General features: G+C 43.6%; 1 protein-coding gene across 1 annotated transcript in view; it reads left to right on the top strand.

Moving 5' to 3' along the window:
• The window catches only part of LOC137313285 (very long chain fatty acid elongase 5-like), a 94,495-nt gene that overhangs the window by 26,685 nt on the left and 44,913 nt on the right, over positions 1 to 22,897 (top strand). Inside the window, exon 3 of the mRNA XM_067979410.1 lies at positions 21,008 to 21,074. Coding sequence (XP_067835511.1) covers positions 21,017 to 21,074 — 58 coding nt within the window. The 5' untranslated portion in view covers positions 21,008 to 21,016. The remainder of the gene's footprint in view (positions 1 to 21,007; positions 21,075 to 22,897) is intronic.

Below are 22,897 nucleotides of genomic sequence, written 5' to 3'. Positions count from 1 at the left end.
ATAATTGTAACGTAATCATAATTATGATTGTGCACAATTCCACAGGTAACTGGCACGTTCTAGTGCTGCATCACAAATCGCCTTTCTTTATGTGTGGGCCCGTACAGTGTCAGCAGGCTATTGGACTATGGGGGCGTCATAGCCAAATCTGATCCTGTCTGGATATGGAGTTTCTAGCATGAGTCACTAGATGCTAATTAAGAATGGGACCCCTGGGCAATTTTTTATCTTTTCCTCTTCATTGCCCAGGGCACTGAGGCGAATTGTTGCTAATGATGTGTTACGATCGAGTAAAATGGGGCGGATCACCAAGGTGCAGTGGAACATCGGCTAGGTCGGAGTGCATGTCTGTGAAGAAACATGTTGATTTCCCTCCCTTAATTTAAAATGGAAGGAAAATTGGATGGATCCCTTTACAGGCCCCAACCCGCCCGATTTTCTGATTTCGAAGAACTTTGCAATGTGGAGAGTGCATTAAGTCTGTTAATGCTAGGTACTTTGAAGTATGAGGAGCAGCAGTTATCAGGTGATGACGACCTGGGAGGCTTGAGGTCAGAGGAGGTGAACTAAGAGAACCACTACACTCAACTTCTCCACACATCAAAGGAGATATCAACCAGTATGCAGTCACCCAGCCTCGCTGAGGTAACAAATGCCCTTTTTCACCACGTGCCAGTATGCATCAACTTAAGCTGCAGCATACAGAACCAATTTTACCAGTCGTTTGCCATCCCCTGAGTATAAAGCGTCATTAATTGTACTTGCGTCACCGTTTGGCGTTTCTTCCCATTTATCAACAGCAAAGCTTACTGCTTCTCAACATACACATGTTATGCAACTACCAGCAAAACATTCTGCAAGCGAATGCATATTTTCTGGGCTGTGCTCACCATGCACACATCTTGAGGGAACCAAGGATTCTACAGTTGTTGAGTAACTTGAATGGGGAAGACCGAATGCATGAGTTCCTTGCTCCACAATGGCAGATTACACCTCTGTAGAACCTCCACACCACATAAGATCAACTTAGATTTAAAATAATAGAGCAGACCTTTGGCCTCCTGAAGACATCATTTCCGATATTTTGACCACTCCAATGGTGCCTTGCAATTTGGGCTGACTGAGTTGGCAGAATAACCATTGTATGCTGCACAATATTATTACTGAAAAAGCAACGCTTGCAGCAGAAGAGCTAGAGGAAGGCAGGTTCCAGGATGGGGATTAGGGGAGGGGCAGCATTGATCTCCTGCAGCCTACCAGCCAGTGCCCCGAGTGGGTTGGATGTGGCCGCCATTGATCAGTTTGTTTTTGTTTTCCTTTTGAGGCCTGCACATTGTTCATTTCTTCAAACAGGACAGAATGCAGAACTTTGTACATATATCGTAACTAAAATTGCCCCGTTGGATTTTGTATTGCACTGAAAACCAAGCACTGGTTCAGCGCTCGCAGTCCTGGAATTATACAAATGAGCCCCAACCGTTAAAAGGGTTCGGACCTCTGATGTCATCGGACGGGTGGCGTATTCGCTCCTCCCACCTTCTGCCCGATGTCCGCCAGAAGTGAAAATCACCCCCAATGTGTCGTATTCTTGAGAGGTCCCCTGAGGATCCATTGGCCGCCTACTTCTACGTATTGCAGAACTAGATGGTCCTATCAGTGTGCCAGGAATAACATGTCCAAATTTTGGTGTTTCTTCTGTCACTTGCCCGTAGGCAGTTACTAGGCCTGGGACTGGTGATGCCTTGAGAGCCATTCATCTCCTGCTGTGCTTTTGCAAGCATGCAAGCACTGGAGCCCAAGCCCCGACTGTGACGACTGATTCTGTGGACAGAGACTGTTGCACTGCTGCAAGGTCTCTGGATCCCTCCTTGATTGCTGTTCCAAGGACACTGAAATTAATCTTTATCAAGCTTTAAACTGTGGATCTCAACGTCAGTAGGAAGATTCCTGGGAGATGTTCACACCACCTACGTACCTGAGGTCTCCCCTGCAGATGCCACTAATGCTATGGCAGTCCACAGAGGAGACAGATCTTGCTGCATGACAATGCCCAGTGAATTGTATTGTACAGCGAGGCAACTTACTTACTCTTCTTGTGAAGGATCCTTCATCAGTGACCCTACGAGACCAGAATCATGAATTGATTCAGCTGGACCTGTGATCACGTCTTATCTTCACATAAGCCCTCCTTTATCCACCTCTGTTGCCCTTTCCTCTCCTGCGATCAGTGACTCAGTCACCCTGTGTTTCTTCATCAAGCTCACTAATACCCGCCAAAGGTGTTTGTGGCTGGGCTGACATTTGCTTCAAGTGACTTTAGGTGTGAATGGGTGTGTTTGATGGCCATAGTACTGGCTTCCTTCTCCTGGGATTGTAACCTTCCTGTTTCTAAAAAAAAAAGAGATGGCACAGGATAGGCACACGGGTATTGTTACTCATATTGTTATTACAGTGATAGTACTTTTTATGTTTTACAGCAGGGCAGAATCTGATTAAAGTAAAAATCATTGCCACAGTGAGCGTTTGCTGTTATCATCGCACAAACCAGGAGCTTTGTTTACTGTGCAAATTTGAGCACCCCGTGCCCTTCCATGATACCCTATGACATCCATAATTGCCTACTTTAATGGTTGTGTGTCGCCAGCAGTCCCACTAAGGTGGTGTTATGGATTGTTTGAGATGTAATTTTGTAATGAGAAACAAAGCCTGTACAACATTATATTGTATACATAATCAGGTCTAGTAAAATTAAATGTAGAATACCGTGCCAGCTGAAACTGGAAAAATGAGTACTTTTGCGTTGTCAGTTCTACCTTTGCTTAAGGATAGTTCGTGAGTAATCTTTCTCAGCTATTGGTGAACAGGTTGAGAAACTTAGCCTGTTGTAATGATGAGAAATATCTTCATTACCTCTCTCTTGTGTTTAAGTTTCAGCAAAGTATCACGGTCGGTATAGCACAGGAGGAGGCCATTCGGCCCATCGTGCCTGTGCCGACTCTTCGAAAGAGCTATCCAATTAGTCCCATTCCCCTGTAAATTTTTTCCTTCCTATTTATTTATCTAATTCCCTTTTGAAAGTTACTATTGAATCTGCTTCCACCGCCCTTTCAGGCAGTGCATTCCAGATCATAACATCTCGCTGCATAAAAAATGTTTCCTCATGTTGCCTCTGGCTCTTTTGCCGATCACCTTAAATCTGTGACCTCTGGTTACCGACCCTTTTGCCATGGGAACAGTTTCTCCTTATTTACTGGCTAAATTTAAGTTAACAATATTCTTAGGTGAAACTATTCAGGTAAATGTAGCTGACTCTTGTAACCTGCTTTGATAGCTACTTCAACTAATGTGAAATACTCATATGTAGAAATGTAAGGCCATTTACGGTTGTACCCATATAATTGCAGTGTCACAGAAGTGATGGCATTGTTTTTGCTTAACCTGGCTCTTTTTTTTAGAAATTGGACACTTTCCTCATATCTCTCCAAGTAAGGTGGCTTGTGGAGACTGTTGACCTCCCATGTGATTTCCTCCCACACTCCTGGACCCTCTGCGAAGTGGTGGATTTCCTTTCTCATCTGTAGGGGGCATGTCTCCATTTTCTCATGCTTTCCACAATAATCTGAAGGACCTATTCAGTAAAGCGGGCCTTTCGATGCCTCTTTGAGTGGTCCAGATGGCATGCTGCACAGTTGGACTGATGCACTAAGCATTATTTATACCACGTGCGTCTATTAAAGGAATTAACAGGTGCTTCAGCACCATTATTGCAGGTTTTTTCTAATTAGTTGCTTAGCTGCGCATTACTTGTAACACATCCTAGTTACAAGAATATATTCCCTCTTGTTGGAACACTGAAAACCATGTCTAACTATGTCCGGATGTCAAGGAGCATATAGAATAAGATAAGGCAAAAAAGGGAAGCTTATGTCAGACACCGAGAACTCAATACTGCAGAAAACCTAGAGGAGTATAGAAAGTGCAGGGGAGAAATTAAAAAGGAAATTAGGAAAGCAAAGAGAGAGCATGAAAAAATATTGGCAAGTAAAATCAAGGAAAAGCCAAAGATGTTTTATAAATACATTAAGAGCAAGAGGATAACTAAGGAAAGAGTAGGGCCTATTAGAGACCAAAAAGGTAACCTATGTGTGGAGGTGGAAGATGTGGGTCTGGTTCTTAATGAATACTTTGCGTCTGTCTTCACAAAAGAGAGGGACGATGCAGGGATTGTAGTTAAGGAGGAGGAGTGTGAAATATTGGATGGGATAAACATAGTGAGAGAGGAAGTATTAAGGGGATTAGCTTCTTTGAAAGTAGATAAATCACCAGGTCCAGTTGAAATGTATCCCAGGCTGTTAAGAGAAGCAAGGGAGGAAATAGCAGAGGCTCTGACCATCATTTTCCAATCCTCTCTGGATACAGGCGTGGTGCTGGAGGATTGGAGGACTGCTAACGTTGTACCGTTGCTTAAAAAGGAAGCGAGGGATAGACCAAGTAATTATAGGCCAGTCAATCTAACCTCAGCGGTGGGCAAATTATTGGAATCAATTCTGAGGGACAGGATAAACCATCACTTAGAAAGGCAAGGAGTAATCAAGGACAGTCAGCATGGATTTGTTAAAGGAAGGTCGTGTCTGACTAACTTGATTGAGTTTTTTGAGGAGGTAACAAGGAGGGTCGATGAGGGTAGTGCGTTTGATGTAGCCTATATGGATTTTAGCAAGACTTTTGACAAGGTCCTACATGACAGGCTGGTCAAAAAAGTACAAGCCCATGGGATCCAAGTGAAAGTGGCAAGTTGGATCCAAAATTGCTCACTGGCAGGAAGCAAAGGGTAATGGTGGATGGGTGTTTTTGTGACTGGAAGGCTGTTTCCAGTGGGGATCCGCAGGGCTCAGTACGAGGTCCCTTGCTTTTTATGTTATATATCAATGATTTGGACTTAAATGGGCATGATTATGAAGTTTGCAGATGATACAAAAATAGTCTGTGTGGTTGATAGGAGAAAAGCTGTAGACTGTAGGAAGATATCAATGGACTGGTCAGATGGGCGGAAAAGTGGCAAATGGAATTCAATCCAGAGAAGTGTGAGGTAATGCATTTGGGGGGGGGGCAAACAAGGCAAGGGAATACACAATAAATGGGAGGATACTGTAAGGTGTAGAAGAAGTGAGGGACCTTGGAGTGCATGTCCACAGATCCCTGAAGGTAGCAGGACAGGTAGATAAGGTGGTTAAGAAGGCATATGGAATACTTTCCTTTATTAACCGAGGCATAGCAAATAAGAGCAGGGAGGTTATGCTGGAACTGTACAAAACCTTGGTTAGGCCACAGCTTGAGTACTGTGTACAGTTCTGGTCACCACATTACAGGAAAGATGTAATTGCACTAGAGAGGGTACAGAGGAGATTTATGAGGATGTTGCCAGGACTGGAGAATTTTAGCAATGAGGAAAGATTGGATAGGCTGAGGTTGTTTTCTTTGGAACAGAGGAGGCTGAGAGGTGATTTAATTGAGGTGTACAAAATTATGAGGGGCCTAGATAGCGTGGATAGGAAGGACCTATTTCCCTTAGCAGAGAGGTCAATAACCAGGGGGCATAGATTTAAAGTGATTGGTAGAAGGATTAGAGGGGAGCTGAGGAGAATTTTTTTCACCAGAGGGTGATGGGGGTCTGGAACTCACTGCCTGAAAGGGTGGTAGAGGCAGAAACCCTCAACTCATTTAAAAAGTACCTGGATGTGCACCTGAAGTGCCGTGACCTACAGGGCTACGGACCAAGTGCTGGAAAGTGGGATTAGGCTGGGTGGATCATTTTCGGCCGGCACGGACACGATGGGCCGAATGGCCTCCTTCTGTGCTGTAAATTTTCCATGATTCTAACACCTTTCCTCGTGCACACCCCACGACTTACTGCCTTAGTTATATCCACCCTGACCCTGCTGATATCGGGCTTAATTAGGCTTCTCTCATGCTTCATCCTTATTGAAACACAATGGCTGTTGTCTTGCTTTAAACTGTTGATTAGTGTAATCTGGTCTCATGTGTTTTTACTGTTAGGATCTTGTACTTAAGTTTGTTATTGTTGCAGTATTGCTTTCCAGTTGTGCGTAGTGTGACGATGCCCTCTTTTCATATCTTTTTGCTGGGATTTTTCTCCGGCATGTTGCAGCCATTACTGTGCAAGGCACTATTCCAAAAGCAATTTTTTTTTTAAAAAAAGAGCAAATTAGAAATAAGAAAGGAAGTCACGTGGAACGTTCTAATTCAAAGGGTCACAGAATTGTGAAGTAAATTACCAGCGAAGTTCACTGAAGCACATATTACAAAAACATTCAAAACACAATTGAATGAGGTTTGTGAAGAGAAGGGATTTAGGGATAAGAGGTTTCATCTCTGAAAAAGGAATGTTTGCCCCTAAAGTTACTCACGTTCTTATTTTTATGTTTGTTACCTCGGCAGGATAACACCCTATGTCATGCAGTCAAACGTAAATGGTACTACACTCTTCCAATGTAATTTCTTTATCGACAATGACACTCTAGCATTTGACACACAGGGTAAATTTTCCCAGTGCTCCCTCCCAGCGTGGAGTCTCTGCCTCCGGGAGCACATATTGGGGAAAATAGTGTGCACAATTTTCTGTTTGTTAATTTTAATAGCTAGAAAATCGTGGGCTATATACTCGCAATTTCCTGATCTGTGCTCCTGAAGGATAATGCTGTGTGCTGGGAGCTTGCAATCAAGAAACTTACTTTCACAAATTTTTTTTGGAATTAAGTTATACAAAATGTCAAAGCTTTTTTGGGTGATGGTACAATTGAGAACATGGTATTCCATCCCTGTGTGGAGGGCCGGCCACATTTCAGTACTAGCGTGGTATTGCTCACAGGCAAGGTTGAAGCCTGGTGGAGGACTGGACACCCTTATTAAAGAGGCTTATTTTTTGTGATAAACCCATTTTCAGCTGTATTAATAAAACTGCACTCATTCTTAAATGCATCAAGGAATACTTTTTAATGCAGAGAAAAAGAAATAAACAATTACGTTCTGTTACGCTGCCCAATTGCACTGGTTCATAGAGTCATAGTCATACAGCACGGATAGAGGCCCTTCGGCCCATCGTGTCCGCGCCGGCCATCAGCCCTGTCTACTCTAATCCCATATTCCAGCATTTGGGGGGACTAACAAGGCAAGGGAATACACAATGAATGGGAGGACCCTAGGCAAGACAGAGGGTCAGAGGGATCTTGGTGTGCAAGTTCACAGATCCCTGAAGGCGGCGGAACAGGTAGATAATGCCATAGCCTTGTATGCTATGGCATTTCAAGTGCTCATCCAAATGCTTCTTGAATGTTGTGAGGGTTCCTGCCTCCACAACCCTTTCAGGCAGTGAGTTCCAGACTCCAACCACCCTCTGGGTGAAAAAGTTCTTTCTCAAATCCCCTCTAAACCTCCCGCCTTTTACCTTGAATCTATGTCCCCTTGTTATAGAACCCTCAACGAAGGGAAAAAGCTCCTTAGTATCCATCCTATCTGTGCCCCTCATAATTTTGTACACCTCAATCATGTCCCCCCTCAGCCTCCTCTGCTCCAAGGAAAACAAACCCAATCTTCCCAGTCTCTCTTCATAGCTGAAGCGCTCCAGCCCTGGTAACATCCTGGTGAATCTCCTCTGCACCCTCTCCAAAGCGATCACATCCTTCCTGTAGTGTGGCGACCAGAACTGCACACAGTACTCCAGCTGTGGCCTAACCAGTGTTTTATACAGCTCCATCATAACCTCCTTGCTCTTATATTCTGTGCCTCGGCTAATAAAGGCAAGTATCCCATATGCCTTCTTTACCACCTTATCTACCTGTTCCGCCGCCTTCAGGGATCTGTGAACTTGTACACCAAGATCCCTCTGACCCTCTGTCTTGCCGAGGGTCCTCCCATTCATTGTGTATTCCCTTGCCTTGTTAGTCCCTCCAAAGTGCATCACCTCGCACTTTTCCGGGTTAAATTCCATTTGCCACTGTTCCGCCCATCTGACCAACCCATCTATATCGTCCTGCAGACTGAGGCTATCCTCCTCGCTATTTACCACCCTACCAATCTTTGTATCATCAGCGAACTTACTGATCATACCTTTTACATTCATATCCAAGTCATTAATGTAGACCACAAACAGCAAGGGACCCAGCACCGATCCCTGTGGTACCCCACTGGCCACAGGCTTCCAGTCACAAAAACAACCTTCGACCATCACCCTCTGCCTTCTGCCACTAAGCCAGTTTTGTATCCAAAGTGCCAAGGCACCCTGGATTCCATGGGCTCGTACCTTCTTGACCAGTCTCCTGTGGGGGACTTTATCAAAGGCCTTACTGAAATCCATGTATACCACATCCACTGCGTTACCCTCATCCACACGCCTAGTCACCCCCTCAAAAAATTCAATCAAGTTAGTCAGACATGATCTTCCCTTGACAAAGCCATGTTGACTATCCCTGATTAATCCTTGCTTCTCCAAGTGGAGACTAATTTTGTCCTTCAGAATTTTTTCCAATAATTTTCCTACCACTGATGTTAGGCTCACTGGCCTGTAGTTCCCTGGTTTTCCCCTACTCATGGAAGATCTTATTTTTGTGATTAGGCAAATGCATTTTAGCAGAAACTTGAACTCTGCCCTAACTAGCGCAATTTCAGGCGCATTTTGGGCCCAATTTCCCGATTGCGCCCAGAGTGGACACTGTACCCCAAAATATATAATCCTGAGAATCTGTAACATAGTGTTCTGATATGCAACAGATTGATACTTTTATTGTTCAAAGCCTAAGCAGGATATTTGGAAATCAATAAAATGAGCCTTTATTTGTCCTAAATGCTCATTTGATTGTTTGTTAATCAATACTTACAGCAGCAATGCAGTAACATTTAAAAGTGGGCATTAAAAGGACCAAAATAGAATTTAAGTTGATAAGAGATAACTCTTAGATTCATTTTCTTTCCTGCTCTTTTTTGTGATTTTACTTTACTCTCATTTGCAAAGTGCTCGATTGCAATAACCTAGAAATTGTTGTTGGCGAATGGCATTCCAGTTTTAATGGAGGTGTTAACACGTTATAAAATAAACAGATTAATGCCAACATTGATATATGAGACAGAGCAATATTACATGATCGCGTTAAACATGAATTCTCTGATATCTCCAGCAGGAATCTCTAGGTTCATGTGCCTTCTGAGCTGAACAGATTTCATTGCCATTTCACGAGTGTCTGGCAATGGTTCATTTGGATGATAGCAAGGTGGTGTTCACCTCTTCCTGAGAGAGATTACCTTGCTTTCATCCAATGACCCAGCCAAGAACTAATGGAGTGCAGCAGGTGTGTTTGAGTCACAGTTGGCTTTGAAGCTTGAACCCACTTGACCTCTGGGTTGAAGGCAAGCACTGAACTGCTTATACTACTGGACTGCAACCATCATTTATGCACTGTCATTTTGGTTTTCTTTTCCTTTATGCAGGAATAGTTTAACAGCCTACCTGCTACCTTGGTATAAAAACAGAGGGGTAAATTTTTGTCTTCGCCCCATAGGTGGTGATGTGGCAGAGTGGACCGCCCGCCCGCTATAGAAGCTACCCGACTGCCATTGCATTGAAATCAGTGGGATAAAAATTGGGCGGCTTCTATAATGGCTGGGTTATTCACTCTGCTGGATTACTGCCCCCGTGACGAAGATGAAAATCTACCCCAGAAATTGGTAGAAACTGGCAGAGCAGTCAGCATCCGAAAGAGAGGTTCAAGGATCCCACTGCATACCTTAATCAATCTCTTTCAGATGCTGACTAAGCTGCTGGGCGTTGGTTGTATTTTCTGTTTTTATTTGAGGTTTCCACATTCACAGTTTTATTTTTATGTCTACGTATTATTTTCTTTTCATTTTAGTTGGGGAAACTGTCGTTACGGTTAAAAGATCTTGCAGTCACAGATTATTGTAGTTCCTCCCACTGTTATCTTCTGATTATTCCATGCAAACAATGGGGAGCTTTGTGAGTGTAACTGTTGAATGCTCACATGATTAAATACCAGGAACCCCTAACCCACACTGTATAAAGGTTATTCTGTCCAGTGTGTGGACAGATCAGAAGGGCAATTTGTTAACCATCTTGAAGCTTAAAAGAAAGATTTTGGTATAATTATTCATCATTCGTTGAAAGTGTGAAATCATTATTAACCATGGTAATCAAATACTAGATCTCAAGGGTGTTTGAGTATAAACTGAACGATGTCATTCTAACGTTGCATTGTTGTGGCCATGTTTGAAATATTAAGGGTGATTCCATGATACGGCACTCCCAGCTCCCCGCTGTGCTCGCAGAAAGCAGAACTTGTAAATCACAGATGTGTAGCCTGTGAATTTCCAACTATTAATTTTAGAGGACTAAAAAAATCACAAGTTGTGCAGCCACGATTTCCTGAGATGCACTCCCTTGGAGCACTGCTCCCCACTGGGTGCACCGGATCATGGTACCACCCCTAGCGTGTGCGATTTGGACACTCTGGGCGCTAAATTGGGCCGTGTAGCACCCGTTGTTTCGGCGCTACACGGCCTCTCTCACATCCAAGATGGCGTCTTGGACGCGCATGCACGTTTCCAGCGTGACGTGCGCCGGACGCCATCTTGGTATAGGAATTAGTGCAGGCGCAAATAATGAATGCTGGAATCACGTAAATTAGGGAGAAAATGGCTTCAATCGGTGTGCAAAGCTGATATAAAGTGATAGACACCATTTTGAGACTTAACGCTCAATTCAACTCACAGTCTTAACCCTGACCACCTGAACGTGTCTTAGAGTGCCTGGAGGACCCCCCACCAGCGCTATTTAAAGGGACCATGCAGGATTTTACAGGTTAGTGGCTGGATTATTGCTTCTGGCTGCTGAGACATTTGTAACTGTTTTTGGAGGTCTCCTGGACTTGAATACTAGGACGAGGGGACATAGCCTAATATTTAGAGCCAGGACGTGCAGGAGTGAAGTTAGAAAATGCTTCTACACGCAAAGGGTGAGAGACGTTTGGAACGCTCATCTGCCAACGGCAGTTGATGCTCGCTCACTTGTGAATTCTAAATCTGAGATTGATAGATTTCTGTGAACCAAGGGTATTAAGGGATACGGGGCTAAGACGGGTATATGGAGTTAGGTCACAGGTCCACCATGATCTCACTGAATGGTGGAACAGGCTCGAGGGGCTAAATGCCACTGCCCCTTGCTGCCTCCTGATATGCGCCACCTTCTCCTGCAAGAAAGCGGGACGTGTGTCTGGGTGATGTGCCTGTCATGGTTGAATAGCTGCCAGTGTATGTGGCCTGTGAGTTGTGGGTGGGCGGCTTGAAACAGTGGAAATGTATAAGGGTGAGGGGAAGCATCTGGTTGCAAGAGTTGAGAACTGATGGAAAGAGTTTGTTGGTATGTGGGTGATGGGGGTGTAGTGTGTGGTGCAGTTGGTAGGAGACACCACTTGACAGTTGACCTCACTCACCTTGACCACTCATGTCAAAGCATTGAACTTCTTCCTGCACTGCATCCATGGTCATGATGCTGTGTGCCTGGCATTGACTTCATCCCCCGCTGCCTTTTGAGTATATGTCTGGAGGGCCTCTTGCCCCCCCCCCCCCACTGCGGATATAGGATGTCCCTCCTTCTGTCCACCTCTTGCACCAAGGCCTCTAGTACTTCAGTAGAGAACCTTGGTGCACGCACTCTCGCAGGCCTGGCACAAACTCAGATCGGCAGATTGGTGAGGTCTGGCATGCAGATTGGAGGATGTGGGATTTAGTAGTGCACAACCTTTATTCAATGTTTTAATATAACTCATCAGTGTGTAAACATAGGGATGGGACCTGTATTTGTATTTTACGTGTGCGATGTCTGATCTCCGTTCAGACTCCGTGCGGACAGTAGACTGTTATTTTCAGCAAATAACAGGTACCAGCTACCTTTAAGAGATTTCGAAGAAACATCCTCCCTTTAAGAGATTGAGCTCCCCCTTGTGGTGGAAAGTGTGAATTGCATCGATTCCACGTGCAAGGCCCGGAACGGAACACTGATTGCAGGTGAGTCCTCGGGCCGGCCGAAACTTACGTCCTGCCTGCGCAGGGGGTCATTGGGCGCGGGGTAATAGCACATCACGCTACCCGCGCCCAAAAACAGCCCTTACCCAATTTTTTTTCCCCCCGCTATCTTCAAATGGCATTGATATGTAGGTTTAATAGAAAAGTGACCAGGATGCTTCCAAGACCTGGGACTCCGGTGAAGGCATGATCAATCTGTGCTGTAAGATTCTATGAACTTGGGAGGATAGAATCACACAACTGAACTTGATTTTACTGAAGTCTGGCACGGACTCGATGGGCCGAATGGCTTCCTAACATGTAATCTTTCTATGATTCTATAAGAAAAGACGGTGAATGTGGGGCAAGGGGAAAACCTTGACCCAGATCTTCAAATTACGGAGAGACGTAGATGATGTGGATGTAGACAATGGATGTAGGCAGTGACCATCTCCAACAAGAGAGAGTCTAACCACCTCCCCTTGACATTCAACGGCATTACCATCGCCGCATCCCCCACCATCAACATCCCGGGGGTCACCATTGACCAGAAACTTAACTGGACCAACCATATAAATACTGTGGCTACAAGAGCAGGTCAGAGGCTGGGTATTCTGCGGCGAGTGACTCACCTCCTGACTCCCCAAAGCCTTTCCACTATCTAAAAGGCACAAGTCAGGAGTGTGATGGAATACTCTCCACTTGCCTGGATGAGTGCAGCTCCAACAACACTCAAGAAGCTCAACACCATCCAGGACAAAGCAGCCCGCTTGATTGGCATCTCATCCACCACCCTAAACATTCACTCCCTTCACCACCGGCGCTGTGTGTACCATCCACAGGATGCACTGCAGCAACTCGCCAAGGCTTCTTCGACAGCACCTCCCAAACCCGCGACCTCTACCACCTAGAAGGACAAGGGCAGCAGGTACACGGGAACAACACCACCTGCACGTTCCCCTCCAAGTCACACACCATCCCGACTTGGAAATATATCGCCGTTCCTTCATCGTCGCTGGGTCAAAACCCTGGAACTCCCTTCCTAACAGCACTGTGGGAGAACCTTCACCACACGGACTGCAGAGGTTCAAGAAGGCGGCTCACCACCACCTTCTCAAGGGCAGTTAGGGATGGGCAATAAATGCCGGCCTCGCCAGCGACGCCCGCATCCCATGAACGAATAAAAGAAAAAGACAGGCTATATGACTCAGATTGTAAACATGGGACAAGATAACTCACATTCTAAATTAACAAGCCTTAAATATAACTAGAGATTAGAACATTATATTTTTCCCTCAGATATATTGAACTGACTCACAGCAAAAATGGGCAAAGCTATGTCAGTTAACTTAAGGACATGGATAAATATTTTATTGGAAAAGGAATTGAAGGTGACAGATAGACAGGGATTATCAAATATTTCATGGAACACAAATGTTCCTGTGTTGCTGAGGCCAGGAGAATGGCGAGAGTCACTCGCGGAGGTCCGTGACAGTGCTTGAATTATTGAGATGTGGGGATATACAGACGGATAGAAAGATTGATTGTTCTTCTGCAGTTTTACTTGGTTATCTTTGGGAATCAGGACTATTTATGCTGGACTGGCCGTAAGAAAGATTAAAAAGGTAGAGTCCACAACCTGGTAGATTGCACATGGTCTGTGGAAAGAGCTGGGATTATGGGCCGAATGGCTTTTTGTAATCAGTGCTATTTTATGCTCATGCAGGCCTAAGATTCCCCAGATCTGCGGAAAAGTCATCACGGGAGGCAGTCTCCGCGGATTTTTTGAAGCGTTAGTGGGAATTTCAATTGCAATCATCCGGTTTGCACTTGCAAATTGGGTGATGCCAATTTTAAAAGTGGGCGGAGATCCATTAGCACTTTCTACCATAGGGGAATGGAGGATGCTGACGTTAGAAACACCAGACTCAAACTAAACAATCGGCTGCAAACTTCACCCATTTTGGAAAAGCTAGGCTACCATCTTTATGCTTAGGGAGGTGACATTTCCGTTACACAAATCAGCTCATTGTGTCTGAGTGGATTCGGGTGTGTGTGGGGTGGGCGATGACCTTCAGCAGTGGAAAGAGGCAGGATTGGGTAACACTGGGTCTTTACCCCATTGGAAGTAATGCCAGGGTTTCCTGTCAGGGCAGAGGTGGGCAGCTGTTGCGCCTGCCTCCTTGCAGCCTGACGTGATTAATGGAGGTGGAACTGGTGTCTTGGTGTCCCATTAGTCCTGCCCTCTGTGCACCCAGTACTATATACCTGCAAGAGGCAAGTGTACAGTACCTTCGGGTGTGTCTGGGATGGGCGATTACCTTCAGCAGCGGAAAGAGGCAGGATTGGGAAACACTGGGTCTTTTACCCCATTGGAAGTGTGAGGTAATGCGTTTGGGGAGGGCAAACAAGGCAAGGGAATACACAATAAATGGGAGATTACTGAGAGGTGTAGAGGAAGAGAGGGACCTTGGAGTGCATGTCCACAGATCCCTGAAGGTAGCAGGACATGTAGATAAGGTGGTCAAGGCGGCATATGGAATACTTTCCTTTATTAGCCGAGGCATAGAATATAAGAGCAAGGAGGTTATGCTGGAACTGTATAAAACACTGGTTAGGCCACAGCTTGAGTACTGCATACAGTTCTGGTCACCACATTACAGGAAGGATGTGATTGCACTAGAGACAGAACGGGGAGATTTATGAGGATGTGGCCAGGGCTGGAGAATTTTATCTATTAGGTAAGATTGGATAGGCTGGGGTTGTTTTCCTTGAAACAGAGGAGGGCTGAGGAGAGATTTAATTGAGGTATATGTAATTATAAGGGGCCTAGATAGAGTGGATATCTATTTCCCCTAGCAGAGAGGTCAATAATCAGGGGACATAGATTTAACGTAATTGTTAGAAGGGTTAGAGGGGACTGAGGAAAAATCTTGTCACCCAGACCAGGCGATAGGGGTCTGGAACTCACTGCCTGAAAGGGTGGTAGAGGCAGAAACCCACAACTCATTTAAAAAGTACCTGGATGTGCACCTGAAGTGCCGTAACCTACAGGGCTACGGACCAAGTGCTGGAACGTGGGATTAGGCTGAGTGGCTCATTTTCGGCCGGCATGGACACGATGGGCCGAATGGCCTCCTTTTGTGCCGTAAATTTTCTATGATGTCTATGATTTTCTTGGGCAGAAGTGGGGCCCACAAGAGTGTTGTAGGCCTGTTTTATGGCCTGGAACATCCAAAAACTAGACATTTTTGCCCTGGTGACGACAGCTTTCTTATAATGGGGCCCAGTTCAAATTTGTTCTAAAATCCTCAGCCAGATGTGCTGAGTTTTTCACACAAGCACTGGCCAGCAACACATTTTGCTGACTACCCAGGCTGTGTTGATACCGGGGCAGGTGCCCACCAAAAATATGAAAATTGCCTCATCCTGTGAAAGCTGACGGGGTCAGGTACATCAGTCTGGAGCGCAGTGAAAGTCTCACTGCACCATAGGTATCGCGGAAGAGAGGGATCTTGGGTTTTCAGGACCTGTGTCTCACTATAGGGCAATAAATATACAATAAAGTCACTTCTATGTGCAGCCTGAATAGAAGTTCCAACAATACAGGTAGGAGGGAGGGGAGAGGACTTATTACATCACTGCTGGAAAGTGTCCATAGAGGCTACAATTTGGTTTTGGGATGTACTGAAAGAAAAAAAAGAAATTGTAAAGTACTCGTGGTCACCTGCTTTCTGTATCTGATATTTCCAACGTCTGAACATCTACTGCACCTGAGGCAAAGTTTTGTCTTCTCTATTAAAGGCCAATGTAGCCTTTCTGGGGCCAATTCCTCCCCCCCCCCCCACAACCCCCCAACCTTCCCCTAGCCAGTGTAAGTTGAGACATGTGCTTTCATGTGCTCCTGACGTGACCTCCGTTAAACCCGAGTTTACGTGTTGGGCGAGCTACCTCCTTGGATATGGAACTCGCTCCAAATCCCGGGCGGGATGTCGGGTGCATAAACTTCCAAGTGTTATTTTGGTCGGTCAAAAACAGCAGCGAAACGGCCTCCACAGTACAGCTCTCATGTACCGATGAATTTGAAAAATTGACCTGGCTGAGGTAAGTTGAAGTTGCTGGCTGCCCTGTTACAGATCCTCTGATCTGAGAGTGTAACCCTGTAGCACTATCAGCCAGTTTTCTTCGGCTGTGTGCAGGGCACGTGTATACCCAGCGGTATCCTTGGAAAATGACATGGAAGGTGTTGTGATGTCACTTCCTCATCACTTGGTGTTACAGGTCTCCGTTTCTGTTTCCTGCTCCATACACTGTGGAAATTGGAGCATACAGGACCATCAACCTTTCCCTGTTTTTAAAAAAAAAAGTGATATTATATTGTGATGTGAACCACAGTAAATACAGTTCATTACTTCAGATCATACTCTTTACAAATTCCTGAGGGGAAGAGTGATGAACAATTGTAGGTCCTACCCTGTACCATCTTCCTTGAAATCCCAGTTTAAACCTGGAACCAAGACCAGATAAATTTGAAGTCATAGCATCTACAGAAAAGATTTGAGACTATTATGTGATAGTGCAAAGCCAGAGGAACAATGTTTGGCCTGTAATACTTCCAGGTTAGTAATAAGTTACAGCATATCCCTTTGAGTTTAGGGACAGCACATTAGTTAATGGCTGACTTTATAAATGGTAATAATAGTGTTTGAAGGATTCGATGGGCTAGACACTGAGAAAGCACTTACTCTGATGTGGGAATCAAGAAGGAGGCGACATAATCTTAAATTGGAGTTAGGCCATTAAGGAGGGAAATCAGGAAGCATTTTTCACACAAAGGGTAATAGAAACCTAGAATTTTCTGCCCCAGAAGGCTGTGGATGCTGGGACAATTGGAATTTTCAAGACGGAGATCGATAGATTTTTATTAGGTAAGGGTATCAAAGGATATGGAGCTAAGGTGGGTAAATGGAGTTGAGGTACAGATCAGCCATGATCTAATTGAATGGACTACTCCTGTTTCTATGTTTCTAATAAAAACTATTGGTGTTGTGATCAGAACAGCACTGACATCAAGAAGTAAGTTCTCAATTCACTACAGTTGCTAATTAATAACGTCTCATTCTAGTTCTTATCACTATGACCTTAAAATAATTTAAAGAACGCATAAATCCATAGAAAAGACAGCTCTCGTTCCAGAAATATTTTCCCACGTATTCCTAGTCAAACTTCCTCTTCAAACAGCCATAAGCAAATGGGCAGTTACTTAAATTACAGGAAATGTAGTAACTTTTTACTTATGGCCCCTTTATAACTCTTCCCAAATCAATCTTGATATCACAACTAATATCAGATTTTCCAGTGTAATTGTGACTTCTAACAGCAGAGTTGCTTACTTAAAAGAATTCTGATTCAACAACTTGTATTCATATAGCACTTTAACATAGAAAAACATTCCAAGACTGCACAAAGACATGAAGAAAAATGGGCACTGAGCTAGAGAAGAAGAAGAAATTAGGAGGGATTTTGGTCAAAGAGGTGGGTTTTGAGGAGTGTCTCAAAGGAGGAGAGGGAGTGGAGAGGTAGGGGGATTCAGGGAGGGAATTCCAGGGACTGGGACCTGGGCGGCTGAAGGCACGGCTGCCAATGGTGAGACAAAGGGAGGGGGGGGGGAGCGCAAGAAGCCAGAGTCAGAGGAACAGAGAGTTGGGGATGGAAGGGGTTAATGCTGGAGCAGATCACAAGAGAGATAGGGACAGATGAGGCCATGTAGGGATTTAAACGTAAGATGAGAATTTTACATTTGAGGCATTAGGAGATAAAACAATGTATACACATCATCTGCATGATTCATTGGTACAGTTTGAGACTAAATATCTGTAATATTGTCAGAAGTCTTAAGTTCCTCTTCTGTCATAATCCATCCTTTTCATTTGCTATCTTCTGCAACAACATTTGGCAGTTTTCTCTCCAAGTGTGCAAATTAGTGGCTTCTGAAGGATTCATTCTTGAGTTGACATCTACCTGTCAGATCACGTGGTGCTTTCTCAATATCTGATCCAATGCATCATCAGAGGTCTGGATGCTCCTTTGACTTATGTCCAGTGGAATCTTCACCCTCGACTAGGTCAATAAAACTGGGGCTAAATATCTTTCTACTTTTGTAAAGATTTCCTGACCTTTTGTTCAAAGCATTTGTGCTAGCACACCCTTATGGATTTTAGGTATAATCAGTGTGAGGTAGCCAAGGTATTGTACATATTGGAATATATTGTATTTTATCCCTCACACCAGTCCTGTACCACAGTTTGTGAGCAGCCGTCTATGGAAAGAAGTAAATGCGTAACCCAACAATATCTGTATCTGAAGAATTAATTCTCACCCCTGAATGATTCTTCAGATGCAGGGTAGGCATGAAGAATCAGCCAAGCTTTCTCATGGCTGCCAGGTAGGCTTCCAACTGCTACTCAACTGCCTCTAGAAACTGCCTTGGCCAGAAAAAGCAATCAAAGAGGCCACCAGAATTCAAGGCAGACACCACCAACCACTGGCAGCTGTTATGAGAGGAGCATTGAGATTTAGTTCTGCTACGCAACTACTCTGAAAGAAAAGCCTCAAGATTTGCTTTGCTGATGAGAGTCTTCAATACTTTGCCCATTGCTTAGGTACTGGTGTACACGGACATTGGATCTTGACCTCCAAGCTTTATGGTTTAAAACCCTGTCTCCTAGAATGTTTGCCTGCCCCAATGGAACCATCTTTGTTACAACGATCGAAGATTCCATCAATTCTTTTCATTGCTTCATTACTTAATAAAACCATAATTGGGTGATAAATGTTATCATTAAGTTCACCAAATATTTTGGCATTGCGCCTTTTAACGCCTGGATCACAACCATTCCATCAAGGATGTATGACAGGTGTTATTGGAAAATCTACCTTAATTTCAACATCTTTTTCTAACTCTGTCATGAGAATACTTTTGTTATTTTTCCTTGAGGATCTATTTGTAAGGTACTGGTGAGAGTTCCTGAGCAAAAGCAGTATACAGATCTTAATCGTATGTCAGGGAAGCAACAGCTGGATGTCCAAAGAGATCTTTGTCTGCATTGGTGGACAGTGTGGCATTTTGACTTCATAGGGTTTTCATAGATCCATTTCCCAAAGCTATTCAAAGGGATTTAGATGGGAATCTTTTCCTCCTGGAGATGTGGTCGCACAAGTAGCAAACTAAATGAGTAGTTCAAGGTATCCGTCAGGTGGTGATGACCTTTGTTCCCTTTTTTTGACCTGCAAACATTTTTTAAAAGAAAATCTTAAAGTTAACATGGAAAAAAGCTTAAGTCCTTACAAGTCCAGCAAGTTTTCATTTGTTAATTCTGATTGAGGGAACTCAGACTGTGACCAGAAATTTATCCCATCTCTCTAATTTCTCTCCAATTGTTGGATTCATTAAAATGTCTGACCTAAATATTGAGTTATAACTTCTTCTGATTGTATGATAGGTTGAATAATGTTTCTTACACTTAACACAGATTAATAAGGCCATTAAAAAAGCAAACAAAGCGCTGGGGTTCATTATGTTACACTTGAATTGAACCTTGTTGAGACCGCACTTGGAGTACTGTGCACAGTTCTGGTCTCCATATTATAAAAAGGATATAGAGGCACTGGTGAAGATGCAAGAAAGATTCAGAAGGATGATACCAGAACTGAGAGGATACACTTATCAGGAAAGGCTGAACAGGCTGAGGCTCATTTCTCTAGAAAAGCGAAGGCTGAGGGGTGACCTGATAGAGGTCTTTAAAATTATGAAGAGGTGTGACAGAGTGGACGTAGAGAAGATGTTTCCACTTGTGGGGGAGACCAAAACTAGGGGCTATAAATTTAAGATAGTCACTAATAAATCCAATAGGGAATTCAAGAGAAACTTCTTTACCCAGAGAGTGATAAGAATGTGGAACTCGCTACCACAAGGAGTGGTTGAGGTGAATAGAATAGATGCATTTAAGAGGAAGCTAGAAAAGCACAAGAGGGAGAAAGGAATAGAACGATATGCTGATAGGGTCAGATGGAGTAGGGAGGGAGGAGGCTTGTGTGGAGCATTAACACCAGCCTGGACCAGGTGGGCCGAATGGCCTGTTTCTGTGCTGTAGATTCTGTGTAATTTCTTTGACCCATACCACCCTTCTATAAATTTGAAGCTATCTGAAGACCAACTGAGCACAAATGCTATCAGTTTATTTGATTCTTTACTCCGGTTAAAAATAAGCATTTGCACATACGAACAAATCTGTGAAAGCCTCATGGAGTCAAAACACTGGCTTATATCAGTGCTCTTTGGAAATCTAACGGTTGCTGTTATTTCACTTATTCAGCCACTTTTCCTGATTCCCGGGCTAGTGAAATGTACTCTGTGTGGTGAAAATATGCTCTGTGCCATCTGCACACCCATCCGCTTCCATCCCTAAAGGAAAAGTGGAGCGATCTGAACTCTGGGGGACGACATCCTGTGCTCTAGGTGTAGAGTTCGTAAACCCATTCTTTATATTAGAGTTTTGGTACACCTAACACACAAAGCAAATCTCTTCCCCCTCCTTCCCCGATGCTTAAATTTGGAGACCATTATCATAAACGGAATTCAGTGTAAAAGAAAAATGTGCATTTCATTTGAAAGACATTCTTTTCTTTGTTGAGAAACCGAGATGCAGAGCTAAAACTCATAATAGCATCGATGTTATTAAACTGCAATATCCTCCATTTAAAACTTCAGAATATAATTTCCTACAACATGCATGGTCAGGGTATGATGTAGATAATGAGGAATTATATTGAATATACTGACAGTCATTGAAACAGCACCAAATGTTCTTATTCGTCGCATTCTATTTACTCTTGTTATTTTGCTTAATTACCATAGATTTTAAAAATGGAAGCTGTGGACAAGACGCTAAATTACTATTTCGTTTCATGGTTTGGACCAAGAGGTGAGTAGGAGTTTTGATATGATGTGTGTATATAGGTTATTTTGTAATGCAATGTAAGTGTTTCAACAGGATTGTGATTAATATTTTACTGTACATTACAAGATGTATAACGTCATTATATGTGAGCATTAATCGAGCTGGTGACACAATTGGTGACAGTAATGTACATTTTATTATGCGTACAGAGTTATTCTAATGGATGTCTCATCAGATGGCCAGTCGTTTAGCTGTATTAAATTTGAAACTCAAATAATTAGCAAACAGTGACTGAGACGATCTACACTAGGCAGACTAATCGGCACGACCCTCTGAACTGTTTTTTTATATGGCCAGTACCATTGCAGAGTGTGCTGGGGCAGCAACACATCATGGGAGTGGCAGAATATTGGCTCATGATTAATCTCCTATACACTGAGCTCCCTATTTCAGCCCTAATGTCACAGATAGGTGCAGAGCAGAAGATAGAAAATTTTCCACAGGGAGAGAGGGAAAGAAAGTCAAAGGGAGAGTCATCCCCGAGCTTGGTTTCAGAACGTCATTAGCTGATTCTTGACAGAAGGTTGTCCCTCCCACCCTCTTGGCTCAAGAAGAGAGAGACAGCTTTTATTTATGTCCGTAAGCAACACTACATGAGATCAGACAGTATTATAGTAAAAGTATTATAGCTCATTAAGAGTAATTATTGAGTCAAGATACAGTGAAAGATTAGCATCAAAGAAAAATACAGCCCCAGTAGCAAAACTCAAATAGAAAAGCTCAATAATTTTAGAGGGAAGGAAGGAATAGACCATATTGTAAAGTTTTAAGTCTGACTATGTGTGTGTCACAAGGCAGGGTTTAAGTAACTTTCTTAATTTGCTCAAGCTTCACTCTAATGCTTTGTCGTCTATGTAACATGAGTATTTTACAGTCTCGTACTACACTTCGAGTTATCTGTCCTTTTCTGTGTGAGATATGTGCAGCTTATTCCCAGCAATCCATTCCAAAAAAAACCTCCGAGCTGTATGTGCCTAGTGTTGCAAAACTCTCTGTCCGGTTCATGCAAAGCAGGATTTTGGGTGGAAATGGGGCATCTGGCCAATTTTCTGCCAGTTTAAAGTTTTCTGCACACTGTTGAAAACCACTGAATTATCCAGTCATTAGAGGGTAGATCCAAACTACCAGTTGCCATCTCCTGCAGCCATATGCTACATGTGGAATTTAGGCTTAAGCAGACCAAGTTTTTTTTTTAATAAGCGCATTCTAAGATAGAAAGGAAAATATTTCTGCTTTGAGATTAACATAACAGACAATTTTACAAATTTGCACTCCCAGTGAGGACCTTCACCCGCTCCGAGTGTATAATCAACATTTTAGGCGCGGCTCCCCATGATTTTCCATCTGTTGAATTTAATGGATGAAAATTTGAAGAGGCGTGCACCCAAATTCCGCTAAATTTGTAAAATTACCCCTTACGTTAGTGTTTTTCCAGTTATTATGGTGTATTAGTGAGTGTCCTGTACATCAAGTGCAAACATTTCACTAAGCAATCTTGTCAGTATAATTCTGTCACTGCGTTACCAGGAATATGTAGCTTAGTGAAACATACATGTGAAAATTTGTGGGTATATGAGATGATTTGTCAGTCTGTGAAATGGTATAATCTAAAGCACACACTGAGTGAATACATATATATATATGAATACAAGAACCACAATATAAAAGGAAAGGCCACATGCGGCAGATGGTTCCTGAAACTTTTCAAAAGCCACAAACATGCAGCATATCAACAAGAGGGATGAGCTGTGCCCAGCATTAATGTTCTGCAGTGTACTGATGCCCCC

This window comes from Heptranchias perlo, unplaced genomic scaffold (assembly GCF_035084215.1).
Source record: "Heptranchias perlo isolate sHepPer1 unplaced genomic scaffold, sHepPer1.hap1 HAP1_SCAFFOLD_460, whole genome shotgun sequence".
Lineage (NCBI taxonomy): Eukaryota > Metazoa > Chordata > Chondrichthyes > Hexanchiformes > Hexanchidae > Heptranchias > Heptranchias perlo.
This window is presented reverse-complemented; position numbering and strand designations above follow the sequence as displayed.